Genomic DNA, 21,489 nt, shown 5'->3' with positions numbered 1-21,489 from the left:
CTCTCTCCTTGGATTTATCCTTAAACCGTGAGCGCAATTTAAAGAAGAACACAGAAAGTGGATTTTACGTCCGGTTCGATCGTGTTCACTGTGCGAAACTTCACATTCATCTAATTCAAGGGTTGAAGAGTAAATGCTTTATATACATTTGATCCCTTATTAAGGCCCCAAGATAGTAGCCCTTAGAAGGAGAAACTGGGTTGGTGGGGAAACTGTGCTACCTGTTGGTCACAAAATCCCTGACGCTTTTCAGGCACGCGCTCGTCACCGACGATTTTCAAAACATCCCAAATGCTAGGCCACGCCCAACAATTTTCCAGAGAGGAGTTGCACAATTTTTGTTACCTTATTTTTTTGCCACGAGAAAATATATAGATATATAATAAATTTTTCTACTATGATGCATGTTGAACGGCTGGCACACATGCGTCATATGTCTTCTTTCCTTCATTTCATGACAATCTTTCAAAGTACCCAGTATCGCTATTTGGAAACCATATGTCATTCACAGGTGAACTCGTATAATAAAATATTATTATTACCTATGCTAAGAATTATCTATATTTATTTTGAATCGATGATCGAGAGTCTCCGATGCTGTTTTATCAATATAATAATAGACTTATTAAGCTGACGATACGATTAAAAATAATACTAAGGTACGTATATTTATTTGATGCAATATGTACATTAAATAATAAAGATAGTATGGACCTTTCATGATCTTGATCTTATTGATCTTCGTCTCTCTCCAGAGAAACAACGTGGCGACAAGATAGCAGAGATATTTTTATTTCGTCTACCGTTCAGATAATTGGCGGAAAAATTTGAAAATTTTCTTCAGAGCGTTTCTGGAAATCTATTTATTGATTTAAAGATACATTAAATATATTTTCACATTTTTGTCAGTAAATCTTACGTTAAAAGTTTGCCCTCGTAATTATGGGATCGATAGTCACTCTTCAATACTTACATAATTAAAATTAATAACTATGAAATTCTATGAAAAATATCGATGTGCCAAACTTAATATTACGTCTCGCAAAAATTGTGGCGAATAATAAGACAGTATTGCAATTACTTTCTTTTTCTATGTCTACTCTTTTCTTCTATTTTGCATTATTCTAAATCAATTTTCAAACATTGTCTTTTGTTTTATTCTTTTCTTTGCAGCATGAAGATTATGTTTATGAAAAGCATGATTAATGACACGTCTTGTTCTCTATTCATAAAATTATTCTTTAATTCTTAATGAAAAATTCACAATAAAGGAATTTGTTCGTGTAATTTGAATAGTGGAATATCTACAAATGTAGCATCTATGCATAAAAGATAAGAGAGTGATAAAAGATATATAATATACCCGAATCGGAATTTTTTTCTCCTAGTTTCAATTTCAATTTTTTTCATGTTTAGAAATATTCTAGAGCATTTCAATAGATTTAATGATATAGAAATTAATAATAAGCTCAAATATAGTAAACGAACAGTTGGAGATTTAAAAAAGCAGCTTTCGGTAAAACTATAGATTAAGCAGTTTTAGAAGAAAATAATTTGATTATTTTTAAATATTACATTGATATTTGGAATCGAAAAATATCGATTTTAATTTTCAAAAGAAGTTGTCCTTTGCAAACGTTTTGTACGATAATAGGATTTACAAAGACGTGCATTAATCATTTCCATAAGCATAATCTTCATGCTGCAAAAAAAAAAGAACAAAACAAAAGACAATGTCTGAAAATTGATTTGGAATAGTGAAAAATAGGAGAAAAGAAGAGCCATAGAAAAGAAAAGTAATTGTGCGCCGTCTTATTATTTGCGACAATGTTTGCGAGACGTACCTAATATTAAGTTTGGCACATCGATATTTTTCATAGAATTTCATAATTTTAATTATGTAAATATTGAAAAACAAAAGTCTTTCGAAGAAAAGGATGAATAATGCTTTTGCATGATTAGAATACTACGTTCTCCGCTCTCGATTGAATTTCACAGAAGGGTACCTTTTTAACTTATGTACATCATACATGCTCGTAAATTCTGTTATGTTAAATTTTCACAGAAAACTGTTTTCTTAAATTTAGAACTTTACATTTAACAAATTTGCATTTCTTTCTATCACATTCATTAGATGCATTCACTTACAATTCAGTTTTATATATTTAAATGAAAATACGTTTTCACATATTTTTCGAAAAACAATTAAATTAAGAGGCCTACTTTAGATAGAAACCATTAAGAATTTGTGTTAAATTTTTTTTTTTTCTTTAGACATATCGCGTAAAATATGTAACATTCGAATGAAAAATCGTTTGCATAAGAATGCTTTTTACTCACTTTAATGATTTTTATTTTGTATTTTTATATATAATTTATCGAGATAACGCACAAATCGAAAAATTGAACGGATTACGACAGACTAATGATAAAAGAAGTTTAGAAAACTGGATGTAAATTTTGATTTATTTGTACAACTGAGGAGACGAACGTGAGTGTCGAAACGTCCCACACGGTCAGATGTAAAATAAATGACATAATAAATGTCACTTTGTGTATAATAATTTAATTTAAGACAAATTCATGCTTTATTTTCAAATATCTCTTTAGATATTCTACCCCCTGGTTCGCGTTGAAAAACGATTTGCTTGAAAAAAAACGAAAATAAAAATTGTCAGAAAATTGTCAGAGGAACAAGAACACTCTCAAGTTACAACTCACACGGGCCCCTCATTATGTCGATGTCTCGCGATCACGCCAAATTTAGTCGTCTCTTCCGGGCCCGGGGTTAAAGCGTCTTGTCATTCATAGAAAAGCACTGCCACGCTCAATTCAGCGAACCGCCTTCTTTCCCATGTATACAAATTTCCGCTGCTCTTTTAGCTGTGGATAACCCACATTTTCTATGGTTGCCGAATGGCGATTCGCAACCCGTTATTTTCCGATGTTTCCCGTGATCCTGGACGACGGATGAATGCGTTCGCTATTTGCATCTGCCGCACCCTTACACAGACTCACGTGGACGGTAGGGTATACCTCGTAACGGTATCGGGTGGACAGCACCTATCCCGTCACTTTTTCGGAAATGCCTGAATTTGTGAGATTGTCATATCATGAGCACCCAGCAGATGTACCGTTAGTTTTGATTATATTCTCGAATGACAGAATTTTCAATAAAAATACGGACATTCTTCAGCGAGATGATTATTAAGAAAAAATAAATTGCACTTAAATTATATTTATAAAAAGAAATTATACATAAATTGTATTTATAAAAATTGACACAAATTGCCTTCTTATCATTTTTATTTTTCGTACTTCTCGAGAGGAAGAGAATTCGTTGTACTTAATTTATGTGGTAAATATTATGTTGTAATATGTTTACGCAGTATTATGTTGTCATACAAATTCTAACACATCGTAAGATAGCCGCATGTCCCAATCACGCAATATTTACGTGATTTCTTGTTTACAAATATTTCTCAAATATTTCTCCAGTAATCGTGATCGACTTATCAATGATCGATTATTGATTTTATAATTAGTCTGATTGACGTAAATGATTAAGCTATAGAAATAATTAAATTAACAAAAATATAATATTAAGTGACAATTGAAGTTTTTAACATACTCTCAATTTTTAACATATATACAGAGTGTCCTGGTAAAGGTGGGCAATCTCGTGGGTATGTAGAGCAAAAATAATCCCACAAGTTTCTATAAAATTTTTTTCTATAATGTATTTCTACCGAGATATTTGTCTCTAAAGTTTAAATTTAAGAATTATTTTTCTTAAATAACTGTTATATTACTTTGTAGCTCTTAATAATGTATAAGAACTTTTTTTATTATTAAATGAAGATCTTTAAAATAGTGTGATAGATTTTTGATATCATCTCGAAGAGCCAATATCAAAAATTTCTCTAAAAAAAGATATTCTTGTTTGATTTCGTTAAAACTAACTGTTTTTAAGAAAAACGCATGTGATCGATAGAAAGTAAACCTTTATTCGTAATAATTGAATAATAATTTTCAAAATAATACAAAATTACATTGTGTATTAAAATTTATTTAAAAGAAAACGATACCTTTTTTTAGAGAAAAATGTAAAGAATCTAAAATCATAATTTAAAAATAAAAAAACCACCGGCTTAAAAATTTTGTAAATTAAAAGACTTGTAAGTCTTCCGATTCTGGCTCTCCGAGATGATATCAAAAGATCTATCACACTATAGGGTGATTTTTATCTGCTCTACATGCCCACGAGAGATTGGCCAGCTTTACCAGGACACCTTGTATATAATAACAAAAATATTGACTTATATATTTATAGGATTCAAAAATTTCTAATCAAAACCTGATGCCAAAGCATCGATGGATTTAATGTATGTATTCACTATTTATCGATTGTAAATTAATTCTTCATTGTTGATCATTTTGAAACGATAACCGATCGAACAGCTGTTTTCGTTTAAAGTTCCATCGTGTAACTTATGTTTACTTTTAATGAAAGATCATTTTTATCAAATGTACATTTAAAGAAATTCCAAATTAAATAATTTTGAAAAAAGCAATTTATCAAGAAAATTGTCAGAAAATCTTAGTTCACACAATAATTATCAAAGTCATATAAATTTTAATATCTTTAATTAGTAACGTAAAGGCTTTATAATAATAAGTACAAAATATTTCGCCAAAATTGTAAACACCATTTTATATCTCTAAATTTAATAATTTTAATTTCATAAATAGATACGATGTTATTAAAGGATTCAATCTTGTCATAAGTTACCTTTATATATTTTCAGTACTTATTATTTTAACATCTTTCTTTTTGACTTGAATCATACCTTAAACCGGTAGCCGTTAGATATTATCTTTTGAAATAAAACAGAAATAAGAAATGGTTGGATGTTAGTAGAAATCGTAACTAACATCATTGTTCATAAGACAAATGTATTTCTCGGCAAAAGAAAAAAGAAAAAAACAAACCACAAGTAAGTTAAAATGATCGAAAACAAATTGAGTCAAAAATTCCGAATTTAAAAGCATACGTATGGACGAAATACATTAAACTCAAGGCTAAGAGAATCATTAATCTTTTTCCGAGAGACAATTGACAATTCCAATGAAAGATCTATTCACACATTTCTTCTTTGAAAATCTCTTATCTCTTTAATTGTATTTTATCAGCAAAGTCTTTATATAACGTTTGTATTTCAGCAAGAACACAGAAAGGAATATGAAAAATTTATAACTCATATGATTATTACAAAATATATAAAATAGAATTTAAAAAAATGAAATGCGAATTTCTCAAACTATTTATTTTAGAAAAAATGTGCGAATATTAAAATATTGGCAAAATTTCACAGATTGCTTGTTTCTTTTGAATGTCTGCACAGAGACATTCGTTTCTCAAATTTTAAAAATTTATGTAAAAATTTTTATTATGTAATTATTATGTAATAAAATATCACAATCAAATCGATATTACTATCTTGCCAATTAATTTAAATGAATTAAATTTCATAAGAAAGAGAGAGATTATTTGATATATACTATTAGTTGTATCATTAACAATATCGAAAAATCAAAATCGCTTTCTCATGATCAGGTATTAATCGTACTTTTATTACTTTATTTTCATTTTCATCAATATTTCTGTATAAAAACTAAATTAAATTATTCGCTGATATTGATATTAATTTTTTAAATGAAATGATTTTATACTAAATACGTATATATATATATATATATATATATATATATATATATGAAATAAAACACGACTGACCATATGTATTGGAAATAAAATACTTATAAGGTAAGAAGTAACCAAACTGCAAAAGTGCAGGGTGTACTTTCGGAACAACCTGGTGTTCGGTTACTAAGCTGAACGGCAAAGAGTTGAGGCACGGAAACCTTTACTCATGATTTATTTGAGAACGTTCTAACCATAGTCATTTGAAAACTTTTTTTCGGTATCGTCATCGTTTTGTTGAATCAGTTCGTCCCGACGATGTTGAAACATACTTTGTGCGCGTTTGTTTGAAATGTAGAAAACATTTCAAACAATTTTACCTCAAGTGCTACATGCTTGTTGAATATGTAAGACTGCTTTTATCGAATTTCAATTTAGATCAAATAAAAAAAAGATTGATTAATTCGCGGTGTTTAATAGTTCGAACTGACTAACTAAAATAATAGCTGTGACTGTGTCTTATATGAAAATAGATTCGATAAAATGAGCCTTTTTATTTTACGCATTAATTATTCTAATGTTTAGCCTAATAGACTTTCGCTCTTAATGTTCTCAATATTAATCATTAAAGATAATTAATAATATATTGATAATAAATTAATAAAACATTCTATAATATATACCTATTATGTTTTATTCTTTTTCATGTTTTGTCGAGTTTAAAGGGCATCGCATCAAGATCCTAATCCAGGATCCCATTTGTTAAAATGTATAGTGTAAAACAAACAATGAAGCTGGTATATTTTAGATGTATTATAACGCCTGAAGCGTTAGATGTTAAAAGGATTTTAATGGAATTTATACAAATCCAAATTATTTCGTCTCGATATATTTCAAAAACGGATGAACGTATAATGCGCTTTTTTTCTCGTAAGCAAATTTGTGCAGTGAATTTTTTTACAACTGACAAGATAATTTGAAATATCAAAAAGAAAAATGTCCTTAAATAAAGATTAATTAATTGTGTAAATTAAATATACTACACTAATTTTATATACAGAAAAATACATACTTTTACGGAGATTTGACTTTCTCTAGTGTATTGCCTGACTTTTACGTATGTAATAAATTAATGTAAATTTTAATTAATTATCTTTACACCGTACATTTTCATTTCCTTCGGCGTAACAATTAGCTTTTTTTTAAGTTGATTTTCATTCAAGATATATACAATATTTTCAATATATATAATTCGTTTCTAGTTTTTAATATTGTATCAAAACCACTTTTTTAATTAATTATTAATTAAATTTAAACATAACTGAATAATGTCATCACGCATAATGTTAGTCAAGTATATTTGATTGCTTTATATAATAAAAGAAAACAAAAGAAAAATATTTATAAAAATAAAATCATTTTAAGTAAATAAAATTTAATATCAGAAATGTATTTCTATTAAATTATGTTTTTCATAAAAGATGCAATTCTGGAAAAGTGATATCAAAACAAAAATAAATTTTCAGAAATATAAATTACATTTCTACAATTTTCTTCCGAAGAAAATTTATTATTAATGGACTCGATAAACTCGTGTGAGTAACAATTAACGATGACGTCAGCTGCATTTCTTACAAAATAAGGGGAACACACGTTACGGAAGTTTAATAGAACATTCGGACGTACGCACGCCTCGTGGCGCTTGGCGCTTCGCCCACTATCATCATCCCTCGGGACACCCAAAGGGTATTTTAACAGGTTCTCATTCACATATATATATATATATATATATATATATATATATATATATACACATATATTAATTAAAAATGTGTGATTAAAAAGAAAAGTAAATATAGAAACTTCGGAAATATTTTTTAAATTATTTACATTTAATGTTGAAAACTGTTATATTTACATCTTAATTTTGCAAAAGTGTAAATTTATTTAAAATCCAACTTTAACACATGGAAAAATATATAAAATAGTGCGTGAGCAAAAAATGCATTAGGGACGATTTCTTTATTGTTCTTCACGCAAGAATAAGCATGCAAGAATATATTCAAGGCGCTTTTCTTTGTCCCCAAAGAATTCTAATTCAGGTTGAGAGCCGGACGTCAGGATATTGGTCAGCATGTCAGATGGTCGATAGTGAGTGGCTGCGTGAGCGAAAGAAAATTGCAGGCTGCAGATGCGTAAAGTTCACGACTAATATTGAGAGAAACGGGAGGCTATGGCACAACCCTTTTCCCACTGTGACATCCCGATGCGTATTGTCCGTTAAGCCACATGGTTCAGGTTAACGGTGAATGCGGGGTGTAGATCCAAAACTGTGTCAAAAGGCCGCAATTTGCAGAGGCATATCTCGAAACCGTGACGAAAATCACTTTTCGATCGCCTTCGTGCGTGATCGATTAGCGTCGATTGTAACAATCTTAAAAATACCTTCAATGCTCGTTAAAAAACTATATTATCAGATTCTTTATATTTCGTAAGATTTCGTATTAGTTCTAAAAAAGATTAATCCCACGATATTTAGGAAAATCCCTTTATGTCGAAAAAAAAATTTATTTATGATTGCATATTAAAATATAAATCTGGTTTAACATTTTATAATTTTTTGTTATCTCAAAAAGTCCCATTGAAAAAATTACAGTCATCTGGAGTCGTCAGACTTGAGAGAATTATCAAAAATATTACAATTAATTATTGATATCAATCGATATCAATCAATATTAAAAATATTTCTATACGTGCTTCGAAATATTATAATTGTGATATATTGTATTATTGAATTGCAAAAATTTTTAAATTATAAATTTTTTAAAAAGCTAATAAAGAAAAAAAAATACCTATCTTTTCAAATATTTTAAGAAACAATTATTATTTTTACATACACTTATTGTAAGTATTGTACATAATTAATAAAAGTATACGTAATGATAATATATTTGATATCTTCTTTGACAAAAAATATATCTGACACAGATGGATGTTAATTGCACCTAATTATAAACTATTCGCGTTTAATTACATGTGGCAAGTCGTACTTTCCGCGAATGCATTTAATTTTGACACCAGGTACATCGCGCAATCGGCCAACCCTGCAGAGTATTATATTGTGTTCTTGTAGATTGTGACCGATTCCTGAAATAATTTAATTCACTTAAACTCTCCAGCATAAATTATAGTGGCTTCAAGATGCCTGACAGGGCCGTTTGCCGCAAAAGTAATAAATTACAAATCTTACCAGGAACATATGCCGTCATTTCCTTGCCATTCGATAATCGTACAATGACACATTTGCGATTAGCGGAATTGGGCTTCTTCGGTTTCTTAATGACGGTTTTTAAAACAACACCCTTCATAAATGGCTGACCATCGAAAGGATTCGTCGAAGGTTTGCGTTTCTTGTATGGTCCATTTCTTCTGAGCATCTGCCGCAACGTGCTTCCTAATCTGATCTGTTCTAATCCTGCATCAGTATAAATGATCATGCAGTCGTTGCTTGTAAAATAAAATTACGCAAAAAATAATTTAAGGTAAAACATAATACTATAAATCAGTCGTTATATACATTGATTATTCGATTAATCAATGTATATAAACAAAGGATTTCTAATTGCCCTGTCATGAAAAAAAAAGCTTATACAGTTTTAGAATTGTTACAAGTATACAGATGATCGGTTATGTCAAAAGTTAACACATCTAAGACATATATTTCGAGATTCATGAATTTGACATTAATATCTGGAGATTCAATTTTATTCTACAGAGAAAAATCTTCACTCTAACTCACAAATTAATTATTAATTTTAAAAGACTATTTTTAGAAGTACTTTGCGCAATATCAATCTCGAAGTAAATATATATAATGTATTAACTTTTTATAGTTAACCCTTCATATAGTTACAATCTCCTTAAAAATCCCTTAAAGTGCAAAATCATATACGGTGATATGTTTTACTAACCAATACAAAGACCATAACGAATTTTTTTCTCTTTAATGCTATTTGACGTTTGAGATAACAAAGCCTTTACTTGCAGAGTCTTATTGTTAGAAATACGGTAACTCCTTCGTAAAGTTTTATGTATTTTGTATAAGAAAGGAATCGAAATGCTTTGATACAGCCGCATCCTCATTGTAACAAAAATGCTAATCCGTGAATATACACAACTGATTGATTTATTAGCGTCACGTTAATCATTTGTCATGAAAAGTTTTGGAACTATTAATTTTAGACAACAGTCAAATAACTGATGTGTATAATAGTATAATCCTTACATAATAAATTGAAAATATTTGTAAACTCTGGTTCTTCGAAAAGACATTTTGTAGTCGGTCTTTTAGAGAATCTTTTCGTAATTAGTTTTTACGCGCAAAGAAATCGATTCCTTGTGGCAAAAATATGCAAAAAATGATAAATGAATACTTGACGTTTGAAGTAAAGAAAACAGTCTCTTTTTGTTCGCTCGGAAAAAGAAAAAGAAGAAGAAACAAAAGTCTATTAAACAAGAAGAAAAGCTAAACACACTCTGCATCTGCTTGTATGAAAGTATTTTGGAAAAAAATTCATTCGTAAGGTTTAGAATGTAAAAAAAAATATAAGATAAAAATTTTAAATATAATTCTTACAAACTTAACCCACGTGATTTCGAAACTTTGTTTAATTTTTGAGACATAAATATATATAAATTCTGAAATTTTTTATATAAAAATCTTAAGTCGCATGTAGCAAATTTTAATATCTTTTCAATTATAAGAATAAATATATTTATACTTATATTTATAATCTTATATTTATATTATATTTATATTTTATACAATTATTTATTTAAATTACTCATTTGATATGTCCATCTAGGTTTGCCACCGATTTAAACACCAGTGTTTCTAACATCATCAATAAAATTTGACATTTTGCGAAGGAAGATATTATAATTTAGGAAGCCTTGAGAAAACGAGAATAGTATGACAGTCGCTTTAAAAGGATGCTCAATGCGAAAAGATTATTCTCTGAAAGTGAGAGAGAAATGTCGAAGTTCAGTGACAATTTCTCGATACGACTCGCACTATGACGGAAGGACGCGCAGCAATCTGCGAAACGAATAAGAAAGCCTTATCCTATTGTTGTTCACTTGGAAATTCGGCTGGCCATTCGTGTCCATCAATACGACAGATGTCCAAAGCCGGACACTGACTAATCCGACCTAAGTTAGGGTTAAACCAAGAGAAAACTATTATGTACGAAAGGCAAACCCCTTTCTTCCGAAGATGAATGCGCAAGATTACATTGCGAAAAGTTTCGACGTCGCTGTTACGCTTTTGTTGCATAGTTACAAAATATCTTTCCCTTCTTCTTTTTCCTCGATCTACTAAAAAAATCTTTTCTGGCATCGTTATGAGCTTACGGGTGAAAAAATAAATTCATTCGCGTGGATTCATTCACAGTTGTCGATCAAAAATTTCGAAATGTTTATGAAATATTACAACGTAATATGAAGATTAATAATCGATCAGATATATAAAATATTTGTTACGTTAAATTATTAATCATATTTGATACTCGGTAGGTTTTCATCTATAAGTGTCTGAAAAAAATCTTTAAATCAAAATAACTGATAAGCATTCAATTTTAACATTTTCCCAATTTTAAAATTATATATTTATAAAGATATATAGATGGGAGAAGTATACAGATATACTTTATTCCAAGAAATTTCAGAAATAAATATATAGGGTTCAAGAATGAATGATATGGTTTCGATCGATTTTTATAAATAAACTGAATATTGGTATGAATATTTTTAATAATAATTTAAATAAATAAAAATATATAATTAAAAATAAAATAATTTAATAATAATTAAATAATAATTAAAATAATAAGTTAAACAATTTTATAACTCATTCGATACATTTTGATATCGGTCCATTAACACATGGACGGCATGGCACATGTAACGGATATTTTTGTGTTATTTATAAAAATGAATCGAAACTCCATCATTCATTTTCGGACACTCTGTATATTTTTTTTCTGAAATGTGTGTGAAATATGGGAAAATATGTATAACATAAAATAATCTCTTAATCTTAGTATAAACTAAAAAAACTAGTAAATAAACTAAAGATATTTAAAATGGAGATAATTTATAATACACAACCCTAAGCGCAGATAAAAACATTTTCGACAACATTGTCTCAAAATGATGACGAAATTTCCAATTCTGATAAGCCGTCGTTTGCAAACGCTCTCGCATGAGCACCTCAGGGAATGGCTCACGTGCGGGGACCCAGCCCTTTGTAGGGACGCGAGAAAAGCGGAAAGGGGGAAAACACGCGAAAACCGTACATCCTCCCGTGTGACAACTGGTCAACCGCAAATGGACACGTCACCCCCCCTCAATTCCCAACGATTTTCGGCGCAGTCTGGTCACAGTGCGCCGTCCGAGCCTTTTCTTGCGAATAGGATCCCTTTCTGTGTGTATTCTGAGATTTCCTTCTCTCTCTCTCTCTCTCTCTCTCTTTCTTTCTCCGTGGAGATCAAAGAGGTGAAAGCTGCGTGTACTTTTGCAGCGGATGAATTTCGGATGGGAAATTTGGCCGACTTCCTTCAAATCTCGAACACTCCTTTCGCTCCTACTGGACCCGTCGCAGAAAATCGCAGAGATACGTATCTGCTGTAGAAGAGAGAACGTCTATATAATGGTCCTCTCGAGGACCATTTCGCAGTTATGAGAAATACGAGGAATGCTCCTGACATTTGACACATAATATATTGTGATTTCACGCGTATGTAGTTGAGTAAAGAAGTTGTCAACCACCGATCTGTGTTTCTTACGTCTCTATATTTTAATTTTTGATTTTCAAAAATTGATTCTATGGATAAAGATTGTTTGTTTTAATTTAATCTCACATATTTTTGTATAACTCCAAAATATATATAAATTTTCACAATTTGAATAATATTATATATTAAATCATCTGTTATGTCATTAAATAAACAGAACTTTCTAAATGTTGCATATCATTAACAGCCAAAATTAAATAATTTTATTTAATAGTTTTCAAATAAATTTTTCATAAGGATTATATTAAAAGCAATAATTAAAAATAATACAAATAATAAGTAATAGTGCAAATAAAATTAGGAATAAATTTTTACAGAAAAATTATGCTACTGTGAAATATTTATTTCTAAACAAAGATAAATTTGCATAAACAATTTTAATAGATTTTTCTCAAATTTTTTAAAAATGTTTATATAAAAAAATCAATATTTTTAAATAATTAAAAATAATTCAATAGCTAATAGTGCTAATAAAATTAATTTTTTAATAGGAAAAAGAATTATTGCAATATATAATAGTTATAAATAAGGACATATATATATATATATTATTTTAACTGTTTAAGATTGAAAAAATATTCCAAAAATATTTTTCTTTGTCCAACATCTGCAATCATAGTTGTTTGTTATTTTTCTCAATATCAAACTGTCAATTGCCGAGTAGAAAACAGTAAATAAATAGCAAATCACTGTCATAACAAAAATATATAAATGATTGATCTATGAATGAATGTGTCTAATGTCTGAAAGTTACCGAGAGGATACAAAGATGAATTACCTATTACAAGTATAAAAGAAATGATGACATAATGCTTGTGTGTATTGTATATAAAAACTTGAACATTTTATTACCTTGCAATGTTGTATTCAGACACGTTCTTGCGGCATTTTCTATGTTTCCTGTTAATATCAAGGATAAAATGTCAGTTTATTATTAGATAAACTGATGAATTATGCAGAATTACCTTGGATATAATTATTCCCATAGAACTTTGTCAGACTTGACGTGCTACCTAAAAATGAACAAAAATATATATATAAATATAAAACTAAGATAGCTTCGCATAAAGTATGCATGTAATATTAAACACGTAGAATATTCTCCAAATACATTTTACAATGAACATTGCATATATATCAAAAATTAACTTTTACTAAACAATAAATAAATTACTGTATATAATGAGAATTTTTTGTTATTAAAATCATTTTAACAGTTTTTTCTCTTTTTACTAAATGTTAAAGATTATATTGGAGGTTAGATAAGAGAGAAAATTATTTAAATTATATTACACAGTGATCCATACCCTGGATAGGACTTGATATGCAAGCTCTTGCTATGTTCATTACGCACCTACCCAGGACATTCATGATTAATAATTAATTAACACACTTTCTCGGAACTTTTATTTATCTAATGCCGTTCAAGTTTCAAGTTGTTGTCACACCGTTAGACACCTAGTGGCGACAAAAACTACTGTTATAGAAAGATATACATAAAGTAGAAATTCTACTTTGCCAACTGCGAGTAATGAAATATACGAGAAATGTCAAAATATATACAGGGTGTCCGGTAAAAATTGGATCAACGCTCGTGAGCAAGTAGAGCGCATTAAATTGAACATAAAAGTCCTTTACCGTTTTGCGATTTTCGCAATAATTATTGAGTATTAGCACGTGGCGAGGAAAGGCAGCCCGCTGTCATGCGGTTGCTAGTCACACGCTGTCTCTTCTCGCTGTGCTTCTAGCGACCGCATGACAGTGGGCTGTCTTTTTGCAGAGCGCTAATATATTGGCGCAAATTGGTCGATATTTTTTATAATTAATTTGTCAATAATTATTGCGAAAATCACAAAATCGCAAATAATAAAGGACTTTTCTGTTTAATTTAATGCGCTTTACCTGCTCACGAACGTTGATTCAATCTTTACGGACACCCTGTATAATCGAAATATGTAATACACATTAATTATATGTATAACTACTTGTAACTCTTTTCTATTTTAATCTATTTTATTATATTCTATAATGTATTTCTAACAAGTTTATTTTATAGAATACATTATAGAAAAAGAATTATCTTTTCTAATTTTAAGATAATAAATTTTATTATTCTCTATTTTATTATATCCGAAAATCCTTTATCCAAGTACTTGTTCGAATATTTTACGCTAGATTTTCTTTAGGAAAGTTAGAAAATCATATATTAAATAAATACATATTTTATCTCTTTATTTAAAAGAGATATAATGATATAAGCGATATGCCCAGAAAAAAAGTCTACATATATATATAATTATATATAATCATATATAACCATATATAATCATATATAATCATATATAATCATATATAATTATATAAAATATTTATATACTCTTCTTTCCAAATATCATTTCTGTCTGTTTATGAAGAATATAATGAGAAAAATAATCGATAAATTAAAGGAATAATTTTTGTATTTTATTAAAAAATAAAATTTGTAATTAAATATTATAATATTTCTATATATGATTATACAGAGTGACCCATTTTAATCTATCACCCCAAATATTTCTGTTCCTTTGCATTTTGCAAGAAAATGTTTCAGACAAAAGTTGTATGGTTTCTAGGGGGCCATAAGATGGTGCCATTAGTTTGACCTTGAAGAGTCACATGAAGGTCACATGAAGATCATTTTGAATTTCTTAAATGGAACACCCTATATATTTTTGCATATTCAAACCAATGGTACCCTCTTATGGCCCCCTCGAAACCAAACAACTTTTGCCTGAAACATTTTTCTCTCCCGAGCTTGGTTTTCGAGATATTCGATTGGATCGATTAAAATGGCCCATCCTGATTTTCTAATATTAGAAAAATAGGAAAAAATTATGAAATTTTAAATGCTTATAATACAGTTAATAATTATATATAATTATAGTATCAAGGTGATTTTAATGCCAATTGCGGGATAATTTGTTTTCCAATCACATGACACAATATGGAATCTATATTTTTTTTAAATTGACATAACACAACGAAAAAAATTACCGTATCAAGTTCTACGATAATGCATTTTGAAGAGGAGATTTTGAACTTTAATCCTATTTTTTTATTCTATTAAATTACATCAATTTTTTAATCATCTCGATACTATACCTACTTAAACTGTATTATAAGCATATTTAAAATTTCATAATTTTTTCCTATTTTTCTAGTGCAAATATAAATATTTTTTCTTCATTAAAAAAACCGTAGTAAGTAATAACAATATTTTATAATAAATGTACTTGTATAAGCAACTTAAAATTAAATTATATTAAGGACACGTGGTAAAAGAGCGGTATCATGCCTTCTCGCCGCTAATTATGTCTACTATAGCTAGACAATGCTTTCGCAGCAATAAACGCCATAAGGGAAGGTATTTCAAAATTATGAAAAAGTAGAAAGAATTTATTCAGAAGCCGCATGATACAAAGCTTGAAAGTAAATGATTAAAAAAAAAAAAAATAAAGTGTAGGCTCGGAGAAAAGATTATTGACATTGATTAATATTGATGCTCATAATTTCACCATCCGTGACGGTAACCAGTGTTAAAACCAGTGCCATGACCCAATGTCCGTGCGCCATATCCAAATCCTGCTGCGTTGTAGCCGACCCCTGCTGTGCTATATCCGAATTTTGCCGTGTTGTATCCCAGTCCTGCTCCGTCATATCCGAGTCCCGTTGCACCATATCCGAGTCTTGTACCAGGGTAACCGACTCCTGCCGAATTGTAACCTGGTAAGTAACCTCCGTAATTTCCGTAACTATGTGCTAAATTATAGTTGTATCCTAAACCGCGGGAATAATCGAGACGATGTGACGAATACAGAGGCGTGTTGTAGTTATGAGAATAAGCAGGAGCAGAGACACCATGACCTAGAGGAGCGCCGAGATAGCCCTGCCCATAGTCTGAAAAATTATAAATTTTAAAAATTATTCGAAAAATATATAAATATAATAATAAATAAAAATAAAATAATATTATAAATATGTAAAACAATAAAATATATAAAAATGAAATAATAAATAATAAATATAAATATAATTAATAATATAAATTAAAATAAAAAATAAAGTTTCTTAATTGTTTTGAAAACTATCTTACGTTTTATAATAAAAAAAGATGATATTATTTTATTATAAATTATTTGTACATTTTCTTCATTAGTAAAAAGTTTGTTATTTTGTACAAGAATAAAATTTTGTTAATATTTTTATTCAAAATTTGCATCACACAGTTTCTAGCTAAAAAAAATATTGAAAACATTACCATAGTCAGGCTGTAGTCCAGACATAAATCTCATCAATAATTTTATGGCAAATTGTTATGTAAAAAATAAAAGATTAAAGAAAATGAACGTAGATGCAATTAATAAAGTCACTTATTAAAATTTGACACCGTGATAAGGAAATCAAGAATTTATGTAAAAACTTTTTTGAAAGTATATCAAAACATGTAAAAGCATTTGTAAAAAGTAAATATATGTATATCGTTTTATTATTGATTTGTCGAGAAATATTATTGTTAAATAAATAAAAGTGCAACTTTAAAAAAATATGAATTGATTTAATAATTTTCACACCGCGTTGTGATGTCATCTATCTATCAATTCTGAATTAAAAAAAATTGTTAATAAATAAATAATAAAGATTACCTGCTCCAACAGAATTCCCATATAATCCAGAATCTCTAAATCCACCATGACTTAAACCTACAGCGCCTCTTTTGTCTTGTTTCTTTGCTTGAGTCTCCTCGCCAAAAATAGGCATTGCCAGACTAAGAACGGTTAATAAAAGCTGTAAGAAATTTGTCTTCTATGATTGCGGGAAAATATCTGTAATATTTTCTCTCACCCAATAGATATTTATGAGCTAGAAAAAACTTGTGTCTTTTTAATCGTTTTATTCTAGTATATTATATTTTAAAATTTTTAAAATATGAAATATAAATTAAATATAAATATAATGATAAATAAAAACAATAAATATTGATAAAATAATAAATGTATGAAACAATGAATATAAATATAAATACAAAAAAATAAATGTATGAGTAGAAATATAAATATATAATAAAAATATAATAATGTGTATATGATATATCAAAACTCTTAGAATAATAAAAATTTTCATGTTACAAATCATTCAAAAATTAAGGAATTATATCAAAAGTAGTACGATTCTATTGACGATAAAAAGGTATGAATATTTTTTACAAGTGATCTGTATGAAAATTACTCACTATAACGTTCATGATGACGATGATACGATGCAGGGATCACTATTGAAACTGATACGGACCTGACGAGAAACATCCCCTTTTATACCCTGGTGGAGTCTTTTCTCACAGTATTGCATCTCACCGAGACGAATTATGCGTGTGTATGTGTGATATATACATATCTATGTGCAGATGCAATAATGCACACCTAGATAGAAACATAGGAACAGTTTAGTGATAGTAGAGTTAAGAAGGTAAAGGTACGCGTGGCTAATATACGCCTTTCTAAAACGATTTTTCTGTAGAGCGCACTCGTCACGAAAATTCTTTGTTAAACCGCGCGATCGACATCGACAAGGTAAGAATTAAAAGTCGATCGATGGAGAGTTAAAAGTCAATCGTAAGAGAATCAGCGTCATTCGGTAAAATGTCTAGGCTAATATATGCATAATCAGAAAATAATATTAAAATTACGTTAAATTTTTCTCTAAATCTTTTCAGATAAGATTGAATAATACAAAGCGTTCGAAAAGTAACTAATATACACCTCTGTTTCAAATATTTAAAAAAAAAAAAAAAAAACATTTAGCAAACATTTTATTAGCAACGGTCTTTCTTTATCAGAGTCATATCACCAGGAAAGTTGAAAAAGATTTTTAGTAACAAGATAAATATGTAATTAATAATATAAATTAGATAAAAAATAAACTTTCTTAATTTTTCTTGCAAATTATTCTATTTCTAAGAAATCGTATTATTTTATTTTATTGTTATATTAAAAATTATTTATATATTTTCTTATAATTATTAAAACGTGTTATTTTATATACAATAGTAGATTTTGTTAATCTTTTATCTAAAATATGTGTCACACACAATTTCTAGTTAAAAAAAAAACATTGCCAGGCAGTAGCTCAGATAGAAACCCAGATAGAAATTAAGAATTTATGACGAATTATTATCTAAAAGGAAATTAAAGAAAATGAACGTAACAGGTGTAATTGATGAAAGTCACTTAAGCTGATTCGCTCGTGGAAGTCACTTCCAACATCTTTTGTGAAAAAAAACTAATTTGCTAATAATATTTGATAAATATTTTTTTAAATATTTGAAATAGATGTATATGTATAGTATTTTTTAAACCTCTTATATAAGTTTTACTTTTCTTTTCATCCTTTCTTTACAAATTAAAACAACCTAGAGTCTTGGACTCTTGAAATAATCATCACCTATTTGAATAAGATAATTTGAAAAGGTGGAAAATTTCATTCCAGAATTAATTTATGAAAGATATATCACGCGCGACGTGTCTCTTTCTCTTCAACACATATCTACTAATATATTTAAAATATCATACAAGTATAATTTTCTCGACCTAAATACGTGTCAACGCGCGACTCATTTTGATCCACTCCGTTTACCACCAGTTTACTTCTCTTCCTTTCTGTAACAATCTATCATATGTCCTATAATTTTAATGAAATAGCAAAGAAAGAGAACACAAATAAAAAATATTTGAAAATTTGGCACAAAACTTGAAATTGATTTTTGTCTTTTCTATTTTTCTCCAAAAAGCTTGTCAAGATCTAAACAGCACACGATATTTCGGATAAATATTCATAAAAATTCTTTCTATTTATTTTTTTTAAATATTATATAAATATTTTATACATATTTTATATACATTAAAAGAAAAAATCATAAAAATTATATTTGATATGTTATTAAAATATAAATAAAATATTTTATATAATATTTATGGTAAGTAAATAAAATAAATACTTGTAGTAATATTTTGTAAATATTTCTTACATATTTACTACAATAAGAGAAATCTTCGTGATTCGTTCAATCTATGATTACAACAATATTTTGATAAATATTTTTAAAATATTCAAATAATTATTCTAAATATTTCATATATATTTATTTTATATATTGTGTGCTGTCTGGCTAAGAATAATGGAATAATTTTGAAATATTTACAGAAAAAATATTTTGTCAAGAAATTATTTTCCTTGCAAGACAACAAATTTACTTTTAATTATTAAAAAATAATCTTTCAATTTTTGTTTTCTAATTCAAATATTTAACGACAATAATATCTTTTTTTTTTTAAACAAAAGATGAAAATACTAAGCACTTAATGCGGCGTACATTGTTGTATGGTGTAAATGTTATCTTCACGTTACCTCGGAATAATCACCGTTTTACAAATGGACTTTACCATGAACTCGATTCGACAACAGGTTGTTATTAAATTAGCAGAAAAAAACCAAAAGCCTCGTTAATCATGGGAAAGAGGACGCGAGATAAACCCTCGAGCCTTCGAAAGGGTCGTCAAGGCGGTAAATTCTTACGTCAACTTACGAGAGATTTGTTAGTGATATATGTCGATACACGTTACACGATAAAGCACGTCATATCGCTAATTTTCTGCGGGGGAAGAGAGGAGAAAGGTGTATCGTGCGCGCATCAAAGGTCACGCGCGAACAGCTGTTGCGCAAATCGAGCGCAATGAGAGGGTTGCCACCGACACACCCCGCTTCTTCAACCACATCCACAATCGCAAAATCGATGCTATTGACAGATGCCGGATGTAGGCGCTAGTAAAGGTTTTGATTACAAATCTTTCGCCACACTTTTGTAGGTGTCAATTCTATTTTTTTTCATATTTTATTCTAACGCGTTCGATTGATCAGTTTAATTCCTCGATTATGAGAAAATTTGAATTTAATATAAAAAATAAATGTGAAGAAAGAAATATTTGTTATTAAAAAATCATAAAAGTTATATACGTATATAACAAACAAATAATGAATTTTTTAAGCTTAAATGATTCACAAATCGCAATAATATTTAAAAAAATCTATTTATTTACTCGACATATTTTTAAAATGTAGATTAAATATTTTATATAATATTTATGATAAGTAAAAATAAATATTTATTGTAATTATTTTGTAAATATTTCTCAAATATTTGCTAGGATATTTATGGTAAATATTTATGATTTATTCAATCTAAAACCTTCAAAATATTTATAAAATATTTACATAATTATTATAAATGTTTTGTAAATATTTTATAAATATTTTGTGCTGTTTGAAATATATATTATTAAAATATGATATATAAAATAGAATTTTATTGTAAATTTCATCGCCAATTATAAATTATCCAAAGTTTTACTGTTTGACAAAAGTTTTTTGTATTTTACACGACATATATACAATAAAATTATAATTATATTTCTTGAATTTCTTATAGATCGCCCTAGGGCTTTTTATATACGTTAAAATATAAAATTCAAAATATACACACATACAAAATATATTTTATTAACAAAACGTAATGGAAATTAAAAAAATATAATATGATTAAACGTGTATATTATTATAAAACTAATATATCATAAAACTTTTCAAAATTATTTTTTTTCCTAAAAGACACACATCTATAGATTCTAATTAATTTATAATCGATCCTATCTTATTGTTAGCAATAATTTAATGCTTACGTTTGTCATAATTTGAGTATAAAAAATAATAATAAACAGAACAATAATTTTTTTTTTTAGATGCAAAAGCCGTAATCGATATAATTTATCGAGATAAATAAGCGAGATATCTGATACATCGACTATTGACACATTATTGAAGTTTTGCAGAAATTCACTCATA

At 28.2% G+C, this 21,489-nt stretch overlaps 2 protein-coding genes across 2 annotated transcripts; both read right to left on the bottom strand.

The window, feature by feature from the left end:
- Window positions 1–8,569: 8,569 nt before the first annotated feature.
- Window positions 8,570–14,013, bottom strand: Tko (30S ribosomal protein S12 technical knockout). Its single transcript, XM_072900855.1, has 5 exons — window positions 13,866–14,013; window positions 13,524–13,571; window positions 13,411–13,458; window positions 8,955–9,179; window positions 8,570–8,851 (listed from the first exon to the last, which is right to left on the bottom strand). Exons 1-5 carry the CDS (start codon window positions 13,927–13,929, stop codon window positions 8,721–8,723), a joined length of 516 nt encoding a protein of 171 aa, XP_072756956.1. The 5' UTR covers window positions 13,930–14,013; the 3' UTR covers window positions 8,570–8,720.
- A 1,958-nt stretch (window positions 14,014–15,971) lies between these two features.
- On the bottom strand, window positions 15,972–17,932 carry LOC140669968 (uncharacterized). The gene is made up of 3 exons (XM_072900235.1): window positions 17,828–17,932; window positions 17,241–17,382; window positions 15,972–16,494 (listed from the first exon to the last, which is right to left on the bottom strand). Exons 1-3 carry the CDS (start codon window positions 17,837–17,839, stop codon window positions 16,109–16,111), a joined length of 540 nt encoding a protein of 179 aa, XP_072756336.1. The 5' UTR covers window positions 17,840–17,932; the 3' UTR covers window positions 15,972–16,108.
- Window positions 17,933–21,489: the final 3,557 nt, after the last annotated feature.

Source organism: Anoplolepis gracilipes, chromosome 10 (assembly GCF_047496725.1).
Source record: "Anoplolepis gracilipes chromosome 10, ASM4749672v1, whole genome shotgun sequence".
Lineage (NCBI taxonomy): Eukaryota > Metazoa > Arthropoda > Insecta > Hymenoptera > Formicidae > Anoplolepis > Anoplolepis gracilipes.
The sequence above is the reverse complement of the archived record's forward strand: the minus strand, read 5'-3'. Positions and strand labels throughout refer to the sequence as shown.

Excerpts from the sequence above, each read along its gene's own strand:
- Tko (XM_072900855.1), bottom strand. The coding sequence starts at position 13,929 with ATGAATGTCCTGGGTAGGTGCGTAATGAACATAGCAAGAGCTTGCATA. Across the intron at positions 13,572-13,865 it reads CATATCAAGTCCTATCCAGG|GTAGCACGTCAAGTCTGACA; the intron begins GTATGGATCACT and ends GTTCATTTTTAG. Across the intron at positions 13,459-13,523 it reads TGGGAATAATTATATCCAAG|GAAACATAGAAAATGCCGCA; the intron begins GTAATTCTGCAT and ends TGATATTAACAG.
- LOC140669968 (XM_072900235.1), bottom strand. Across the intron at positions 16,495-17,240 it reads TGGGAATTCTGTTGGAGCAG|ACTATGGGCAGGGCTATCTC; the intron begins GTAATCTTTATT and ends ATAATTTTTCAG.